Consider the following 19,218-nt stretch of genomic DNA (forward strand, 5'->3'; position numbering starts at 1 on the left):
AAGTCTTCTTTATTTTTTTTAACCATCGTCATTGTTTCTCCTGCATATAATAATATTGATCTAATTATGGTGTTCTAAATGTTCATCTTCTTAGTCAGTTTTTTAACCATTTTTGTGTTTGCAAAATAAACTTTATTCGCTGCTTATATTTTTTCTTTTATTTCGGATTTACTTTCTCCGGCTTTACTTATTGTAACTCCTATGTAGTTGATTAGATTAGATTAGATTAAGAGAGGTGGCCTTTCGGCCTATTCCACTGCGACCTTTTCAGATCTATTGTGGTCCTCTAGTCCTAGATAACATTCTCTAGCCTGACCCTTTTTATAAAGTCTAGTAGCTTCGAGACTGTACCTTCCATGTAGCTATTTGCCGGTGGATTTTCTTCTCCTAATGCAAAGAACCGCACATTTGCCAGACTGTCACACTGACATAAAATGTGCTCTGCTGTTTCTTCTTCGAGGTGACAGAATCTGCACAGGTCATCATCTGATAATCCCATCAGCTTCAAGTGCCTATTCAGCTTACAGTGCCCTGTTAGAAGACCTACTATGACCTTGACTGTTTTCCTGTCTTTGCTTATTAGGTCTGCCGTAAATTTTGGCGAATGTTCTGTAATGAACTGTTTCGCCTGTCTTTGTCCTGGTGAATTCCTCCACCATTCCAGAGATTTGCGAGCTACCCACTAGTTGAAGTATTCTACTTCTTCAAACTCTAAGCAATGCCCCCATTCTTAGTCTAAACAATTCCCCCATTCCTGCTAGAGACGTTGTGAAATATCTTGGGTTGCATTTGGACCTAAAGCTCACCTAGAAGCAACAAATTAACGCTAAAAAAAACTCAGCTCAATATAAAATTAAAACAAATGAAATGGTTAGTTGGCAGAAAGTCACAGCTGTCATTGGAGAACAAAATACTGCTTTACAAAGTCATGCTAAAACCAATATGGGCTTATCTCTTAGAACTCTGGGGTTGTAGCCAGGCTTTAGCAGACTTTCCAATCAAAAACAGTGTGTATGATAGCTAACGCCCCTTGGTATGTAAGCAATGCAATCATCCACAATGACTTAGGAGCATGAACCGTAAAATATGTTATATCACTTCACGCTAACAAGGCCAAAATTCTTAATTAAACGCACCACAGCCAAATTATCAGTGAATTATATCAGCCACCAATGGAGGAACGAAGACTGAAGAGGACTTGGCCAGAACTTCCTGTTTTGATTTTCATTGACTTTTTTCCTAATCTTAATATTTTTGTCTTTTTTTTGATTTAATCTTAGTCCCATTACCTCCCCTTTCTCTCTTATTTCTTCTAGCATTTCTTTCATTATTTTCCTGTTCTTTGCAATAATAGCAATATCGTCTGTATATGCGATTATTTAACTATTTCTTGTTCTAAGATTTCCTTTATTTATTAAATAGAGTTGTTGATAAGGCATCTCTTTGTTTCATCTCTTTATTTATACTGAATTTCTCTGTTTTTCCTTTTTGTGTCTTTATGCTTATTTTTGTATTTCTCATTGTTCATTTCTATTAATTTTCTGAGTTTCTGTGGAATTTTTAATTTTTTAAGTGCTATCATTAATCCTTTCCTTTTAATTGAATCAAATGCCTGTTTGAAGTCTGTGAATAACATTTCCAATTCTAATTTATATTCGTTTGCTTTTTCTATTATTTGTTTTATTGTGTGTATTGCATCTATTGTAGATCTTCCTTCTGTGAATCCACGTTAGTACTGTCCCTCTGTTTTCTTTGTGATCTTTGATAACCTCCTTTTTATTACAGATTCCCTTCCTCGTATTTTATTAGTTTCATGTTAATTCTATCTTTACCAGAGGCTTTTCCACTTTTGCTTGTCTGTAAAATAAGTAGGTATTACTTTTTATGTAAATCAAGTAGCAATAGCAATTTTACCTTATTACTCAAGCATGCATATAAAATGAAAGAAACGTAGGAAGTAGAATGACTAATAAATTGTAGCATGATAAACTTTCTAGATGTACTTCTATTTTTTTAATTTCTGAATTTATATTTTTCAGCTACATGAAATGCAGAGAATTAATCAGGTAAAAAGTGATATTTACGCTTCGAAACCTACGGCAGAGGAGCTGAAATTAGCAGAATCGGAACTTCAGCAGATCTTGCAAAGAAGAAAGGAAGATAGAAAGCTAAGAAGAGAAAGAATGGAAAAAAGGAAACGGGCAAGATCTAATCAAATACTAGCAAAAGAGAATGTTAATACGGTTCAGGTAATTATATCATTTTGTATATTAAACAGCAATATCATTTTTTCATTAATAATTCAACAAGCATATAAAATGAAAGGTAACAAGAATTAGGACTAAAAAACATAATTAACCTTTCAGTAGACGCAGCTTGTCTGGAAGACCGGTGGAAGTCAATGACGGTCAATTCTAAGCACTTTTAGAAAAAGTTTCTGAGTATAATGATGAAGAGGAATCGGGAGAAGATCATGTAGAAGAGAACTACGGAAGCGGAGGGAAGCGATACGGAACAGAAAAATGAGGAATTAGATAATGAGACAGAGTTTGCCATTGGTCCATATTTTTGGGCAAAGATAATAAAACAAAATGGACTAAGAATATTGCCCCTAAGAACGTCAGAACTCGAAGTGATAATATTGTTCTGCAGCTTTCGGGTTCAAAACAATGCGCCAGACAGAAAATCGATATTTTAGATATCTGGAACAATCTATTTGATACTGATATGTTACAAATAATTGTTGATGGGATAGATGAATAGAAGCAGAAGTTCAGTCGCGATCGAGATATATACTCAAACATTGATGAAATTCATGCCCTTTTAGGTCTTTTATATCTTGCAGGTGTAAGAAAGGCAAGTCACCTTAATACAACAGACTTGTGGAAAACGGACGGCGCTGGTATAGAGGTTTTCCGACTGACAATGAACATTACGAGATTCAGTAATTTACTAAGGTACATGCGAGCTGATGATATCAATACAAGGCATGATAGAGTTAGTTTGGATAAATTAGCGCCAATAAGAGATCTTATTACCAAGTGGAACGAAAATCAGAAAAAATGTTTCTCTCATTCGCAATACGTAACCGTAGACGAAAACTTTTAGAGGACGGTGCTCGTTCCGCCAGTACATATCAAGCAAATCTAATAGATACGGTATAAAAATATTTGTACTGTCTGATTCAAAGTTATTTTATACCAGTAGCATGGAAGTATACGTTGGCAAAAACCCAGTGGGTGGTCCATACTATCTAGACACTAGTACCAAGGCAGTGGCGGAACGCGCCTGTGAACTTCTCTACGGATCTTAGAGAACAATTGGTACACCAGTGTTGATCTTGGTATAAGCTTGAAGGAAAATGGTTTAACTCTCTTAGGAACAATAAAAGTAAATAGAAGAGACATTCTTGCATATTTCTCTAACAATCTGGCTTTAGTACATTTGGGTTTGGTTCAAAAGAAACACTAGTGTCATATAAACAAAAAAAACGGTCTGTTATATTTCACTATGCGCCATGGGGATGACGTTGATCCTGTAACTGGAAAACCGGATATCATAGCATATAACAGCACAAAAATCTGTGTTGATACCGTAGATGTGTATCTTATGTTAACAACATGATGCGGCACGTTGTAGTAGAAGATGGCCTATGGTTGTTTTCTACAAACTTTTAAATGTTACAGCAATAAATTCCTTTGTTATTTACAATTGTAACATTCCAAATTCCATAAAGTCCCTACGAGAAGTTTTGACAAATTTAGCTTTTAGCCTTATGTACAACCACCAGAAGAATCGAAGAAAATGTCTGTATACCCAAGACAATAAAGATTCGACTAAACTAGATGTCATTTGGATGAAGATGTCGTGATAGTTCAGAGAACTTCGGGAACAATTGGGAAGTGTGGTGACTGCAGATGGAAAAAGAATCGAAAAACGAAATATTTTTGATCGATTTGTAAAAAGTATCTTTGTAACATGTAAATCTTAATTTGCAATAACTGTAACAATATTCCGGCTTAATTTTATTATGGTTTTTGCCATCTCTTATATTTTTTTATGATAAGTCTTAGTGAAATAATGTTTTATTTTTGTTTAAGATAGTTTTTGTAGACTTATATGTTATGTTCTAATTTTAAATTAATTGTAATTTGTTGTAATAGTAAAAAAGAGAATAAATGAAAACTATAACAAAAATTGTGGACTTATTTTTGAGCTACGTAAATAAACATTTTAAATAAACTATATAAACAATAATAATAAATAATGTTAAAAAAACTACTACAAACCATAGATTATTTTATTAAAATTTAAACGCAAATTTAAAGACGCAAAAATCAAAAAAATTAACAAAATTATATAATAATAAATAAAATCAAAGAAGATGCTTTACGATGTCGGTGTTTACGATCTCGGAAACGTCACTCACTATCGCGTCTTTCGCACTATGGTCAGCAGTTTCGTTGCCTTTTATTCCTATATGGGATGGGATCCAGATGAAATTTATCTCATTATGATTGATATAAGCCTGAAGAAGGACTGTTAATTTTTTTTAAAAGCGGGTTTTTTGGATACAGTTGTCGGATGCTTTGTATGGCACTAAGTGAGTCTGTTAAAATAATATATTTGGAGTTTGTTGTCAGATTGATTAGTTCTATGGCGCGATAGAGAGCATACATTTCAGCTGTATAGATAGTACTAACATTAGGTAGTTTGAATTTTAGAACCTTCTCTGGAGTTACTACAGACGCTCCCACACCTTCGGATGATTTTGAACCATCAGTGTATATCTGGGTATGATTTTTATAACGACTAATGATTTTTCTAAAATGGGAAATAATTAGATCAGGATTAGTGGAGTTTTTATCAAATGACGTAAGTTCTAAGTTACATGATGGTATGTTTTGAATCCAAGGTGGATTATGATCATATGTGTATGGAAGACATTCAGGTATGACAATATCAAACAGATGCAAATGGTCTTTTATTCTTTTATAGAAAGGTTTATTAGAACGGAGATTTGCATTAAGGTTTGGGTAATTATCGGTAAAAGTATTTCTATAGACAGGGTTTTTTGCATTATCTTTAATTTTTGTTGCATATGTTAGACTAAGGTAAGCTCTTCTATCATTTAACGACAATTCATTTGCTTCGCAAAGTAAACTTTCAATCGGTGTTGTACAAAAGGCTCCCAGGCATATTCTGAGTGCTGTGTTATGAATAGTATCGAGCTTTTTAAGTACTGATTTCGATGCTGAGTCGTAAGCTATAGCCGCGTAGTCTAGCTGTGATCGTATCATAGTTCTGTATATAATTAGCAATGTACTCCTGTCTGAACCCCAATTCTTGTGTGCTAGAATTTTTAGTAAATTTAATCTTCTGTAACATTTACATGCTAGATTATTGATATGTTTTTTCCAATTCAACTTTCTGTCAAAAGTAACTCCTAGCAATTTTAGCGAATCTTTTTGTTGTAGCGATTGGTTGTATAGATATAATGAGATTGGTGTACTGACTTTATTTTTAGAAAATACTATATATTTAGTTTTAGTTGTTGAAAAGATAAATCCAGTTTCCTTTGACCATTTGTCAATATCTAACAAGAAACCCTGTGCAAGTTGTGAGAGGTTGTTTAAGTTTTTGCTTTGACCAAATATTACGAGATCGTCAGCATATAAGCGGCCTTTAAGTGGAAGTTTTAAATTTCGTAGAACATCATTTATGGGAATTATAAATAGCGTAGGACTTATAACAGATCCCTGAGGAATTCCATTTTCCAATTCCACTTTTGACGACAAATTACCATTTACTCTAACTTGGATATATCTTTTATATAAGAAGTTTTTTATAAATGCAAGGCAATGTCCTTTGATTTCTAAATCGTACAGTAATCTGATGATACGGTGGCGCCAAGCTGTATCAAAGGCTCTTTCAATGTCGAAGAATATTCCAATACATTTTTGATTAAGGGAGAAGGCTTCATGTACACTGCTTTCTAGGTCTATAATATTGTCTAGAGTTGATCTATTTTGTCGGAAACCACTTTGTTCTGGAATAATAATATTTCGATCTTCAAGTGTCCAGAGGAGACGACGGTTGACCATTTTTTCTAACAGTTTGCATGCAGTACATGTTATCCAAATTGGTCTATAAGACTCAGGATCTGTTTTGGGACATTTTGGTTTTAATATAGGTATTATAATAGAATCTCTCTATGCTGTTGGAAATTTCTATTCTGTCCAAATAATATTAAATATGTTAAGAAGATGATTGTGTGCATTCTCAGGTAAATGCTTAAGAAAAACCATTGGGATGTTATCTGGACCCTCACTAGTCTCTTTAAATGAGTTTAATGCATCTTTGTATTCATTTATATTAAATTTGGTGTTTAAAGCATCTGTGTCATCTACAAACGGTATAATTACATTGCATTCTTCGTTCTGTTTAAAGTTGATAAAATTATTATTATAATTGCTTGTATTAGATCTATTTTTATAGGTATTAGCAAATACTGCTATTTCTAGGTCATCTGTGATTATTTTATTATCTTTCTTTAGTTGAGTGATTTTGTTATAAGCCGTTATTCCAGATATTTTTTTGACATTCTTCCACATTTCAGACATAGGGGTTCTACTGTTTATACTGGACACAAATTGAGCCCACGAATTTCTTTTTGAAGTTTTTACTACTAACTGAGCTTTAGCTTTAAGTTTTTGAAATTCTATTTTATTGTTAAGTGTTTTATGTCTTTTGTATTTGTTAAAGGCTTTTTTGGAAGCTTCGATCGATGTCTTACATTGTTCATTCCACCAAGGGACTGGTTTATGTTTTGTAATAGGTGCAGTTTTCTTAATGGTTTCCTGGGCTGCTTTTAATATGATGCTGAAGAAGGTTTCGATGTCTGTGTCAATACTGTTGGATATTTTACAGTTTGTGACATGTTTTTCTATGATATCTTCAAATAATGTCCAATTTGCTTCCTTCGTTTTCCACCTAGGGGCGTGCTTTCCATTTTTGGGCTTGAACAAGTTATTGGTGATTATTATTGGGAAATGGTCACTGTTATAAGTGTAGTCTAATCTGTTCCATGTCATTAATGCAGAGAAGTTATTATCCGCTATCGTTAAGTCCAAGGGCGTTGATTCGCCTGTTTGTATATTGAATCTTGTAGGGCGTCCATCATTCAACAGTGATAAGTTATACCGATCTATTCTTTCCTCAATAATAAGTCCTCTTTTGTCGTCATATGTAGAGCCCCAAATACTGTTGTAAGCATTAAAATCACCTGTTAAAATACGCGGAGAAGGTATTTGTTTCACGAGGTTAAAAAGGTCCTGTTTATCAATTGGTTGTCCTGGGGGTAAGTAAATCGTGCAAATATGTATTTTTGTGGTCCCTTCTAGAGAAATAGCTACAGCTTCTAAATGTGTTTGTAGGGGTAACCTACTTGCGGTTAATTTGTTATTTACAAGAATTGTCACTCCACCGCTTGCTATTCTTTGGTTTACTCTATTTTTTGAAAAACTTTGATAATTATGTAAACAAGACTCTTGGTTGCTCTTAAGATTCGTTTCTTGAAGACAAATAATATCTGGTAGATACTCTGATTGTAGAATTTTTAACATTGGTAAGTTATTATAGTATCCGTTTATATTCCACTGAATAATTGAATTAAACGACGCCATTTTTACTTTCTAGTTATAAAAAAGTTTTAATTTATTAAGACTCTGGGTCTGTTTCAAGTAAAATGTCATTTTCGTTGTCGGTAGAAGAAAGTTCGTCATTTAGGTGTTTTGTGATTTTTTTTCTAAGTTTGGTACATTTGATTTTAAGAGATCTATCTGTTATGTGAGCATATAAGTTACTAATCATTCCTAGTAATCCAGTAAAATCATGTGTATAATTAGTTATAGTGGTGATAATATTTGGAGAACCTGGTGCGTTTTCTAACAGATCTATAAATTGGTCGTGATTAAGGATATATGGTGGTGAATGTTCATTTATTATTGTTTTTAGGTCAGTATCAGAACTTTTCTTGGGTTTTTTGTTGGGTTTTTGTGTAGGTTTCCTAAAATTTATTTCTCTTTGTTTATCTTTTTCTGACAGAGCTGGTGTATATGTTGGTGAAGGTGATAGGATTTCATCTACGTCACGCTTACGGCTTGTCTGTTGAGTAATATCTAGTGATATAGCGCTGTTATTTTCTGGAGATGTAATGGTATTGGTAACTGAGGATGCTTTTGGTTCGACATGTTCAGGATTTGTACTGTTTGTTAAGGAAGTAGATTGCTGATTGGGAAGTTTTTGTATGGTGTCCATTTGTGAAGGAGTATTTAACGATGTTGAAAAAGTTTGAGGTGTGGGTGTTTGTTGAGAGTTTGTGGGATTTTTACAATTATTAGCATTATGTCCTTGCTGTTTGTAGTTAAAGCATAACTGATTATCTTGCGATAAGAAAATTCGATAAGATTTGTTATCGTAATTAATCAAAAAAGATTCTGGTAAAGGATTTATAATAGGGTTGATAAAAATTTGTCTCCTAAAACTGTAAATATGATTGAATTCCGGTATGGTAGAGCTAATACGAAGAAAGGTCATTGATGACATTGGCTTGAGACCTAGGTTTTCTAATTCGTGAATGAGAATATCATGGGGAATTGAGGGGCATACATTCGATAGAACTAACCTATCCGCTGGAGTAATATATTTTCTAGCTTGAACTGGTTCATAATTTATTAGTATTATACCATCATATACCTGCATAAAGTTATCCACAATTTCTTTGCTCGCTAGATACATGCATACTCGATTATTGGACAGCCTTGAAGAAAATAAGATGTTTTTGGGCTGTATAAGTGCTCCTAGTGGTATGAGGTAGTCCTGTAGGCGTAATCCATCCTTTGAAGAGAAAACAATCGCTTGTTCAGGACTAGGATATGTATGTTGGCTTAAAACTTTTGAGTAGGATTTAACTGTGTTGGTATGTTGTGGTACAGAGTTAATTACATTGGAACTTCCATCTGATGTTACGGACATGATGAATCCTCTATATGCGATTTTAACAGGACTTTATTTTATATATAGATTAAATCAAATAAAGTCCGACTCTGTTTATTTTAAAACTAGTTGATCGGCTGGTAATTACCAAATTAGCTGAATAACGATAAGAGTACAACTAGTTTTTTGGTTAATTTGTAACTACAATTATTGATGAGAATATGTTATTGATGCTTAAAAGTGATATTTCTAATCAAACTATGATTAACTGGAAAGAAGTACTTACGGCACTTAACAAATCACTGGTAACTTCTTTGATATATCACTTTTAATTATTTAAATTTATACTTTTTCTATTAAAAACTATAAAAGTTGTGGAGCTTAAAATTAAGTCGACTTTTATGCCTGACATTCAGGTGACAGTTTGTAACGTAATTTTTCTTCTCATTGAGTCTATAACATTATAATATGCTGTCACCTAATTGTATTAAAATGTGTCCACCAGTTTATCAGTATAGGTACAGCAGAAAGAATACTGGATAAAAATCGTTTATTTTAAAGGTCACATTCCAGAATAAGCCAGAAAATTTTAATATACGGGGTTTGTTTTTTGCGAATGACTTATCCATACGAGGTTAGGGAAGACTGATTATAACAAATATTATTAGTTTTTCATTTTATTTTTGAACTGGAACAAATATATTAAACAAGAAATGAAATACTTAATAATAGTTCAAATTTTTATAAAAATCATAATAATCAATTTTTAAGAGTTTGGTCAGTTATTGTAGGTGATCATGCTTATATTTAGGAATACCAGGAGCTGTAGATCGGGCAGATCAGGTTCTTTCACTTAGGCATTTATTGAGGCAGAGTTCCAGGGAAAACTGCAGCCGCATTCATAGACCTAACAGCGGCCTACGATAGAAGTCTACAGTCCGGAAAGAAGACATGATATACAAGCTCCTCCGTATAATCTCCTGTAAATCCACCGCTCGAATAATCAACAGCATGCTAGCCGACCGAATGATTCAAGTAGTCATGGGAACCGAAATCAGAACCCCAAGAAAACTAAAGAATGGACTGGCTCAGGGATCTGTCCTAGCTCCTCTTCTCTTTAGCCTGTACATCGCTGATATACCAGAAACCAGATCAAGGAAGTTTGGTTACGCCGATGACTGGGTTCTTGCAACAAGGTGTAAGTCATTTGAACAAACAGAAAAAATCCTCACGGCGGACACATACAGTGGGAAAGTATTTCCGTAAATGGAGGCTTCAACCAAATGCTACCAAAATAGAGGTTTCCAGTTTTGACCTTAATAATAAGCTTTCCGGAATAACCCTCAACATCCAATTCGAAAATACCACACTCATCTACAACAAAACACCAAAGTACCTTGGGGTGACTCTTGATAGTACCCTAACTTTTAAGAAACATCTGTCAAAAACAGCGGAAAAACTTAAATCCAAATTTAAAAGCTGTGCTGCACAACATGGGGAGTCTCTGCTTCCACCGATACTCCCCATGCACCGGAATCATGGTGCATTTTTTATTGTCAATATAGCCTTTCAGTAATAAATTCATTTCGGTTCATTTTTAAAAGAATTAAGTGCCCTGTACTCAGCTGTGAATAGGACACAAACAGTTATACGAGTGATAAAGTGCTCACTGCTGGAAGTGAACCAGAACCACAAAGTATGTTAAATAAATAAGAGGGTGAATACATTATTGTGTGGTACTGTCTAAAAATCCCAATTAACGAAATTTTTATTGTACAGCCTTCTCTAATTACGATTTTTTTATAACTGATATATCGGTATTTATTTTACTTTTATAAATGAAATTCTAAAGGATTTTTGTTTTCAGGAATCTGATCAAAACAATAATAGCGATGAAGACAGACCACCACGCTTAACTCGTATGGTTCCTCCCCGTACGGTTTCAGGTCGCAATGATCCTCCTCGGAGAGTTTCCCTCCGTATTCAGCAACGTGCACCAACTTTACAAGCGGAATCTCCAAGTACTTCGTCTACTCCACCATCTCTACTACCAGAATCCACTCCTTGTATGGTCCCTGCTCGCAGGCGCTCACTTCGTACTAGGCGAGATACACCCTTCCATATGCACACTCTAAATGCTCCGTGCAATTTGTGTTGTAATCAGTAATATACAATACAAAATAATATGTAATAAAATATGTAGGGGAAATGTGCCTATGATGGACCCCTTAAGGAAAAAGCTCCATAATAATTTTAATTATTTACTTAGCGGGCTTTAAATATGACCACATAACGTCTTGTTATTTGTATAATATGCAAATGTTTCAAATTTTGATAAAAATTAAGATGCCAAAAGTTATTCATAGTTTACTAAAATCCTGTTAAGGGTCCATCATGGGCATATATGCGCTCATGATGGACCCTTTGATACGCCCATGATGGACCCGTTGCATTTTGTATAAAATAAGTAAATACCAAATTATTTTATTAAACCAAAAGATATTCGAAACGATAAATAATATTACAAATAGGTATTTTTAAGAAAAAAGTTACATGCACAATTCACACATAAATTGTTTACATCCAGGATTTACATCTGCACATTTATTGTGACACCAATTCTTACACACTTGACAACGAATCCATTTTTCTTTGGATCGTGAATGCGAAAATAGTTCGTTACAGTAAATGCAAGTTGCATCGTCCGAGTCGTCTTCTTCAAAGGAAGATTCACAATCGTCTTCAGAACTGTTTGTAGTTGAGACACGAACTTGCCTTTTTACTTTTCTTGCGTGTTTTTTTCTTTTTTTTGCTTCTTTTTCTGCAATTTTTTGTTTTATATTATCAATTTCTGGCGTTGAATTTAAATATCCTGTTTTACCCCGTTTTCTACCCCTTTTCTGAGTTACTTCAGATACTCCAGCTAAAGGAGGAGGACAAATATCTTCGACCGAGATGTTTAGGACTGACGATGATGTTGATTTCTGATCAGTGATTTTTGATAAACCTTTAATCGAAGAAACATTTTGGTTCCGATGTTCCGGTAGTGAGTTCTCGTCAGAACATCCTGGTAGTGGGTTTTGTTGATAATTTTCTCTATCTGTTGTTATAGACGGCAAAAATTGCCAATCCTCGAAGACATCTGGATTGAACGGTTCTATTCCTGTCTTTTTAAATGCATTTATTGCATTTGATGGAAGAGCACTTTTTAAATATGCTTTATTAAAGATACTGGCTACTTTAAATTGGGTAACTGTTTTACCTGGATTCTGTCGCAGCCATAATTGAATTTCTCGGCCGTAGTAAGTTTGAAGTGGTCTAAAAAATCCTACGTCCAAGGGTTGAACGTGATGAGAGCAGTGAGCAGGAAAACAAAACATAATAATACCGTTTTCTTTTGCAAACTGGAGAGCTTCAAAACTTTTATGACTACCATGACCATCGAGTAACAACAAAACTTGGTTGGTTTTAGAAGCCTTTGAATACCTTAAAAAATGTTGCAGCCAGAGACAGAAAATGTCGGAAGTCATCCATCCTTTTTCTTGAGCGAAGGCTACACTTCCAGTAGGTGCATCGATCATAAGTTTGTCTTTCTTCCTCTGTCGAGGAAAAATCAAAGCAGGAGGAACATATGGTCCAAGTGCATTCATTGCACATACGACCGTAATATGTAGACCGCGTTCTGCACTACTTAAAGCACCAACTTGTTTGCGACCTTTACTAGCATAAATCTTCTGCGATCTTCTGAGTTTTCCGGTGGAAATTGAAACTCGTCTAATATATGTGCTAATGCTGTAAAATAGACACATATATTTGGTTTATTAAAAGCTTGAGCCCTTGCCAACGAAGTATTTTCTGGAGTTCGTAATGATAATCGTGGATTTCGCTTTAAAAAGCCTCTGACCCATTTCCAGCCTGCCATCTTGGTTTCCTTATTTCAGCTACTTCGTATACAAGTTTTCGTAAATCTTTACTGGTCAGGCCAAAAAAACGAGCTTCCATGGTGATAATATGGTCAGCAATTTCCTTTTCGATAGCAGTGGAAAATATTGGTCTTCGTCCTCCCAAATCACCTTTGGTACTTCCTTGCTGCTTATTAAAGCGCCTTTTCAAAGTCGTTTTTGGAATGTTAAATGTTTTTGCTGCCAACTTAAACCCCATAGTTTTTTCTTGTATGCTTTTTAAAGCTTGCTGCATATTACTCTCATTCCACTGTTGCCTTTTATGAGGATCCATCCCTCTAAAATGTATTATGTTAATCGTTAAGTAGCAACTTATTTCCTTTTTCCTATGATGGACCCCTACTCCGTCATAGGTAACGACAAAGGGGTCCATCATAAGTTAATAGACAAGACAGTAAATTTAATTATGTTACTTTTGTTTTGACCATTCTAACCTAAAACAAAGTATAGTATTTGACAAAGAAAGTGTAGTCATTTTATACAAAACAAAAAAAAACACTTAGCTTAACGTATGTTACCAGTAAAATATTACTTACCAAAAAATTTTATTAGATCAGCAACACCAAATTTTAATTTTATTTCACAAATTTACTGTTATAACCGCCACGGGTCTGAAACTTTGCAAATACTAAACTACAAACTTCGTGCTCAAGCGGCAACCAGCGATGTGCATGTAACCGGGCCATATTTGAAATTACAGCAGGTGGTCCATCATAGGCAGGGGTCCAACATAGGCACACTTCCCCTAATAAAATAGTACAATAATAATATCGTCGGTGATGTGGCAATATCTCCTATCCTGCCTTCACCTAACCTTTCCAGGAGAGACAAAAAACTTTATAAGTATAAAATTTTAATATATTTTTATATGTTTCACCAACTCGATGGGAATGTCTCCAGGCCCGGGTGTTTTTCCATTTTTCATTTGTTTCAATTCTTTTTTCAGTTCTTCTTTGGTTATCTTATGCACCTCTGAGTTTCCTGTCATTAAGATATGGTCAGGTCTTTCCATAAATTCGTGCCTACTTTCTGTTAATAGCGTTTCGTAATATTTTTCCCACTTTTTATTTTGAATCAGGTTTATCTTTTCTTTCTTTTCTAATACTTTTTATGAATTTCCAAGCTTGTGTCACTTTGGTTCCTCCTAAGCATCATTGCTATCACTATTATTAGACTGGGACTGACGACATCGAGGAATATACTCATTATCGGAATCAATTGCCAGGTCACCGACAATATACATATAATAATATAAATATATAGAATTTACACATTTTTAAACGCCTTGATCATTGTTAAGCCTAATTCGGACTATGCTAGTATTTTAGTCAAGTTGCGAGTAGGGGAACGATGGGTAATTACGAACACTTCTTCTTCTTAAAGTGCCTATCCGTTCCGGACGTTGGCGATCATCACGGCTATCTTCACTTTGCTTATTGCAGCGCGGAACAGTTCAGTGGTAGTCGTGTTATACCACTTTCGCAAATTTTGAAGCCAGGAAATGCGTCTTCTTCCCGGTCCTCTCTTACCATTTACTTTCCCTTGGAGAATCAGCTGGAGAAGGCCGTAACGTTCTTGATTTCTCATTACATGACCTAGATATTCCAACTTTTTAGTTTTGACGGTCATGAGAATTTCACATTCTTTCCCCATTCTACGCAGGACCTCCACATTAGTAACTCTGTCAACCCAGGATATACGTAAGATGCGCCTATAACACCACATTTCGAAAGCTTCGAGCCGATTCATAGATGCAACAGTCAGTGTCCATGCTTCCATTCCGTAGAGCAGAACTGTGAATATGTAGCAGTTCAATAGACGGCATTTTGTTTTTAATCATTAAAAAACGAACACTTAAGGAAAATAATTGTTTATTTGAATTATAAAAATGTTGAAAACTCGGAAACTACTACAGAGTGGCTAACAGTAATACAGCTATTAATTTTTGTTATTGGAAAATCAAAAATAAAAACTTTAATAATAAAAAAACTCAATTAAAAATTTTCACGAAGTGTTCGCTGTTACCCGAAATGTCGGGTAATAATAAACATGAGAAGGGTAATGGCAAACAGTATTACCTATTAACAAAAATCACATTTATAGTTGTCCGATGTGTCTGAGCCGCTGCATAATTTATGCACCCATCCACTACATAAAATGCAACGGAACCAAATTTCGCTTTTCCCGAACTCACCACAAATTAAACAAGATTCTCCTTCATTACAATCGTCGGTATTAATATCGTCATTGTCATCAGATTCATCATCTTTATATGATGTCGAATCTTCCTCTTCGCTTGAAGATTGTAGTACTTTTCTCTTTGCAGTTTTATTTTTCTTTTTTAAAAATTTTTGTTTTTCAATTTCTTTTTCCATTTTTTGTTTCCTTCTAAGCTCCTTTTGTTCGAGTTCTAATTTCAAAGGCGTTGAGGTTAATATTTCGGATCTTTGTTTTTTTCTTCAACCCTTCTTCGGAACAGATATCTTTTGTTTTTCTTTCGGTAAAGGCAAGATATCGCTGACTGAAACATTTTCGGTATTTTCACATATCTGGTTTTCTTTGGAAGGACCTGGTTGGGGTTCCAGTAAATCTTCTTGAATAGTTTGTGAAAGACCTTCTTGGCTATTATTTTGTTGAGTTTGATTATCGTTTAAACTGTAAAAGTCTTCTTCATTAAATGTATTTCGGTTGAATGGAAAAATTCCGGTCTTCTCAAAACCGTTTGCAGCTTTGTCTATGCTTGCAACTCTAGTATACGCCTTTGAGAATAAAGTGCTTATATGGCACATTTCAATTTTCTCATAGGGTTATGATTTTAAAAACGAATCACATTCAACGTCATATGCTCGCTTCAATGATGAGAAAAAGCTAACGTCTAGTGGTTGCAGACGATGCGAGGTATGTGGAGGTATTGACAGCATAATGATACCATTTTCTTTGCAAAAATTATAAATTGCAATAGAGCAATGACTGGAGTAATTGTCTAGCACCAGTAAAATGGGATCATCTCTTGTAGGTTTATTGGTTTTCGCAAAATGTTGAATCCAAAACAGGAACACTTCTTCGTTCATCCAACCGCTTTTTGAACAGGAGTACTAAGAACCTGGATGCCCATCCTTTTCTAAAGCAGGATTTCTTCTTAGTCTTGGATAAATGAATAGTGGAGGTGTAAAAGATCCGCTGGCACTCATACAACAGCATACCGTCACGTTCTTGCCTCTTTCTCCACTTGTAACGGCTCCAACTTGTTTTTGGCCTCTAGGTCCAATGATCCGATTAGGCCTATTTACGATTGTAATGCCAGTCTCATCGACATTAAATATTCGAGTAGGTGGAAACTTGTATTCATCGTACAGCTTACCCAAATTGTCATAAAACCTTGAGACTTGATCCTTATTGAAACCTTGAATGTGATTAAGACTTATTGCTTCAGGTTTACGGAAACTTAACTCAGGATGCCTTGACATGAATCCATATAACCAGTCTTTACCTGCTTCTTGTTTTTCTCTGTTGAAACTATGTTTTAAGTTTAATTTCTCTGCATAGGCGAAGGCCTCTTTTCGCAACTGATTTGGGGTTAATCCATAAAATATTTTGGATAACGTTAGTAAATGACGACTCATTTCTTCTTCCTGTTCATTTGAAAAGAGAGTGTTTGCACCCAGCCTGCCTTTGTAAAAGCCTCTAGAGACTCTGTTTTGTAATGTTGTAACAGGTATATTAAATTGGCGTGCAGCTTCCCTTAGGCCATAACGTCTTTCTTCAATTGCCTTTAGAGCAGCTTTCATTTGATCATCAGTCCATGAAAATTTGTTGGTACTTCGTTTCCGTTTAAAAGACATCTGAAAAAGATACAAATTGTTAAATAAGCAAAAGAAAAGCAAAAATGTAAAGAATCTAAGCCAAATTATTAATAGAGTAAACGCGAACACTTGGCGGGTAATCGCGAACATCTGTTCGTGATTACCCGATTTGGAAATGAATATGAAGAAACGAAACAATCATAATATAAATGCATTTAACTTCTCCGTAATAGGACAATTTTGTAGGTTAAATAATAGTAAGTTAACTAACTCTAACAATTTAAATGAAACGATCAAGTGTTTAGGTACATACCTTATTTTCTGAATTGCTAAAATTGCAGTGCAAGCACCAAAAACAAATAAATCGCTGTAAAAAATTCCACAAATACGGGGCAACTGTGTATCTATGCCACCACGTGCAGACTAGTAGGAAGCACGAAATGAAGTTTACAACGGAATGATGCAGATGACGTACGCATGTATTCTGTGATGTTCGCAATCACCCGCTGTTCGCTATTACCCGTCGTTCCCCTAATTTAGTAACTAAACATGTCTGAACAACAAAAAATTGAATCAGTTGAATTAGTCAAGTTCATCAGTTGCCGCAAAAATTTCGTTTCGCTGCTGCGGAGAAACAACTAAAATTCGTTTACAAATATTTAGAACAAAAATGTGGAATATTAAGAAAGTATAGAACTGCTTGTATTTTTGTTATTGCAGGAATCTCACTTCTTAAAAGGGTCCGCTATATTCAAGAGTGTTTTTCATTATCAGAAAATGTACACAACTTTTAGACATTCTAAAAATATCGAAGTATACTTTGAGGTCTTCCAATGCTAATTCCTTTTCTCAACCGTCTCTTCTTAAACAGTCATTACGATTAGCTTAATCAGTTTATTTACTTTATTGCGTTATAGGCTGTTCATCTTGCAAAACCCAACCCACTTGTGAACTGTACTAGAACAAGTGCGAACGATTTTTGGGCATTAATATATATTTTAGTTACTAAATTACTCACTACTAGACTAAAATACTAACATAGTGCGAATAATAATAAACTTGTAAACAGTAGATACTTCATTAATTTCTAAGTTAACATTATTATACATTATAGGTTAGGTTAGGTTAGGTTAGGTTGGTGTGTAACACCTAATCAGTGTTATCGTCTAAAATAATATAATATAATAATAAACTTACTAAGTACAGTAGATACTTTATTTCTAAGTTACCAGTAGATAACCCAAAATAGACCCTGACATTTGCAGGCACCATAGAATATTTCACACCCTCTCGGAATTCTGGACAGTCCTAAAACTAATATTGAAACAAAAACTTAAAAAAAAAATCGCAACAGTGAAATAAAGAAATAATATAAATAAATAATTTCAACAGTGAAATAACAGAGCAAAATTTACATTGTGTCTACAACAACATAGACAATTTTAATAGTCCAAGCTGTCGAATGCCAAAAAATGAATGATTTTGAGCATTAATTAGTGAATGTTTAAAACCAGCACAGCGTTATGAAGGAATGAGTAACCTCCCAAGTGTTTGTGACTCCAAGCTGTTGGTAATCATTTTTTAAGGTGAAAAAACAGTGTTGTTTATAAAAATTCTTAAATTTGGCAACATGGCACAGAAAAGCGAATATTAGACAAGCGTGGTAAGAAATAAAGAACTACTGTGTAAAGGAGGCTGGTACCACAGAATAATAAACAATCAGAATGCCCACTCTGCTTGTCAAGATAAGTACGTGCAGATGGAATCGGCCATGTTTTAAGCGGAACCAGTGCTTTTCAGTGAAATTTTATCTGATGTACATAGAAAAATTAAACCGGTTTAATTTATTTACGGCAACCATAGACATAATATGTAATATTTTATTCGTACTTTTACTTGAAGAATAGATTAAATTATTTCAAATTTACTAAATTATTAATCTCTAAAAATTTTAATTACAGTTCTGTCGTAGCTTGTCACAAATTTCTCAATCCGAGTCTGTTTCCGTTTAAAATATGGCGATCGCGTGCTGACACACTTCAAAGATGGCAGATGAGAGTGGGCATTCTGATTGTTATTTATTCTGTGCTGGCACCATAATCGGTAGAATACGCTGAGAATGATGATGATGATGATAATCATTAATTCATTACAACCTACAGTTATGTCGATTATTCTATTGAGAAGATTAATTCCGTACACAGAAGAAATAATAGATGATTTTCCGTGTGGCTTCCTACCGAGAAAGTCAACACCAGATGTTTATCTTGCGCCAAATTTTAGAAAAGTTTGGGAATACAACAAAGATGTACATAAAATTTTTGTGGATTTTAAAAAAGCGTCTGATTTTGTAAACAGGGATACACTGTGGAAGTTAATGGTGTAAATGGGAATACCCATAAAGCTGGTACGAATAAACCAGATGTGTGAGCAGGATTCATGTCCACGTATCAAAA

The 19,218-nt window shown here is 34.5% G+C and overlaps 2 protein-coding genes across 5 annotated transcripts in view; one reads left to right on the forward strand and one right to left on the reverse strand.

Annotated features, from left to right (window-relative positions):
* The window catches only part of LOC140452349 (uncharacterized), a 60,004-nt gene extending 48,824 nt beyond the window's left edge, over nucleotides 1-11,180 (forward strand). For all 4 annotated transcript variants that reach the window (XM_072546553.1, XM_072546550.1, XM_072546554.1 and 1 more), the window contains exons 4-5: nucleotides 2,040-2,249; nucleotides 10,865-11,180. In XM_072546553.1, coding sequence (XP_072402654.1) covers nucleotides 2,040-2,249; nucleotides 10,865-11,164 — 510 coding nt within the window. In that variant the 3' untranslated portion in view covers nucleotides 11,165-11,180. The remainder of the gene's footprint in view (nucleotides 1-2,039; nucleotides 2,250-10,864) is intronic.
* A 4,874-nt stretch (nucleotides 11,181-16,054) lies between these two features.
* Nucleotides 16,055-19,203, reverse strand: LOC140451671 (uncharacterized). The gene is made up of 2 exons (XM_072545515.1): nucleotides 19,159-19,203; nucleotides 16,055-16,801 (listed from the first exon to the last, which is right to left on the reverse strand). The coding sequence occupies exons 1-2, from the start codon at nucleotides 19,201-19,203 to the stop codon at nucleotides 16,055-16,057; spliced, it is 792 nt and encodes a 263-aa protein (XP_072401616.1).
* Between the last annotated feature and the right edge of the window lie 15 nt (nucleotides 19,204-19,218).

This window comes from Diabrotica undecimpunctata, chromosome 10 (genome assembly GCF_040954645.1).
Source record: "Diabrotica undecimpunctata isolate CICGRU chromosome 10, icDiaUnde3, whole genome shotgun sequence".
Taxonomy (NCBI): Eukaryota; Metazoa; Arthropoda; class Insecta; order Coleoptera; family Chrysomelidae; genus Diabrotica; species Diabrotica undecimpunctata.

What these genes read in the sequence shown, in the direction of transcription:
- LOC140451671 (XM_072545515.1), bottom strand. Translation starts at nt 19,203, where the DNA reads ATGAATCCTGCTCACACATCTGGTTTATTCGTACCAGCTTTATGG. An exon ending in TATTCGTACCAGCTTTATGG is followed by an intron (nt 16,802 to 19,158) that starts GTATTCCCATTT and finishes TATCTTTTTCAG; the next exon opens with ATGTCTTTTAAACGGAAACG.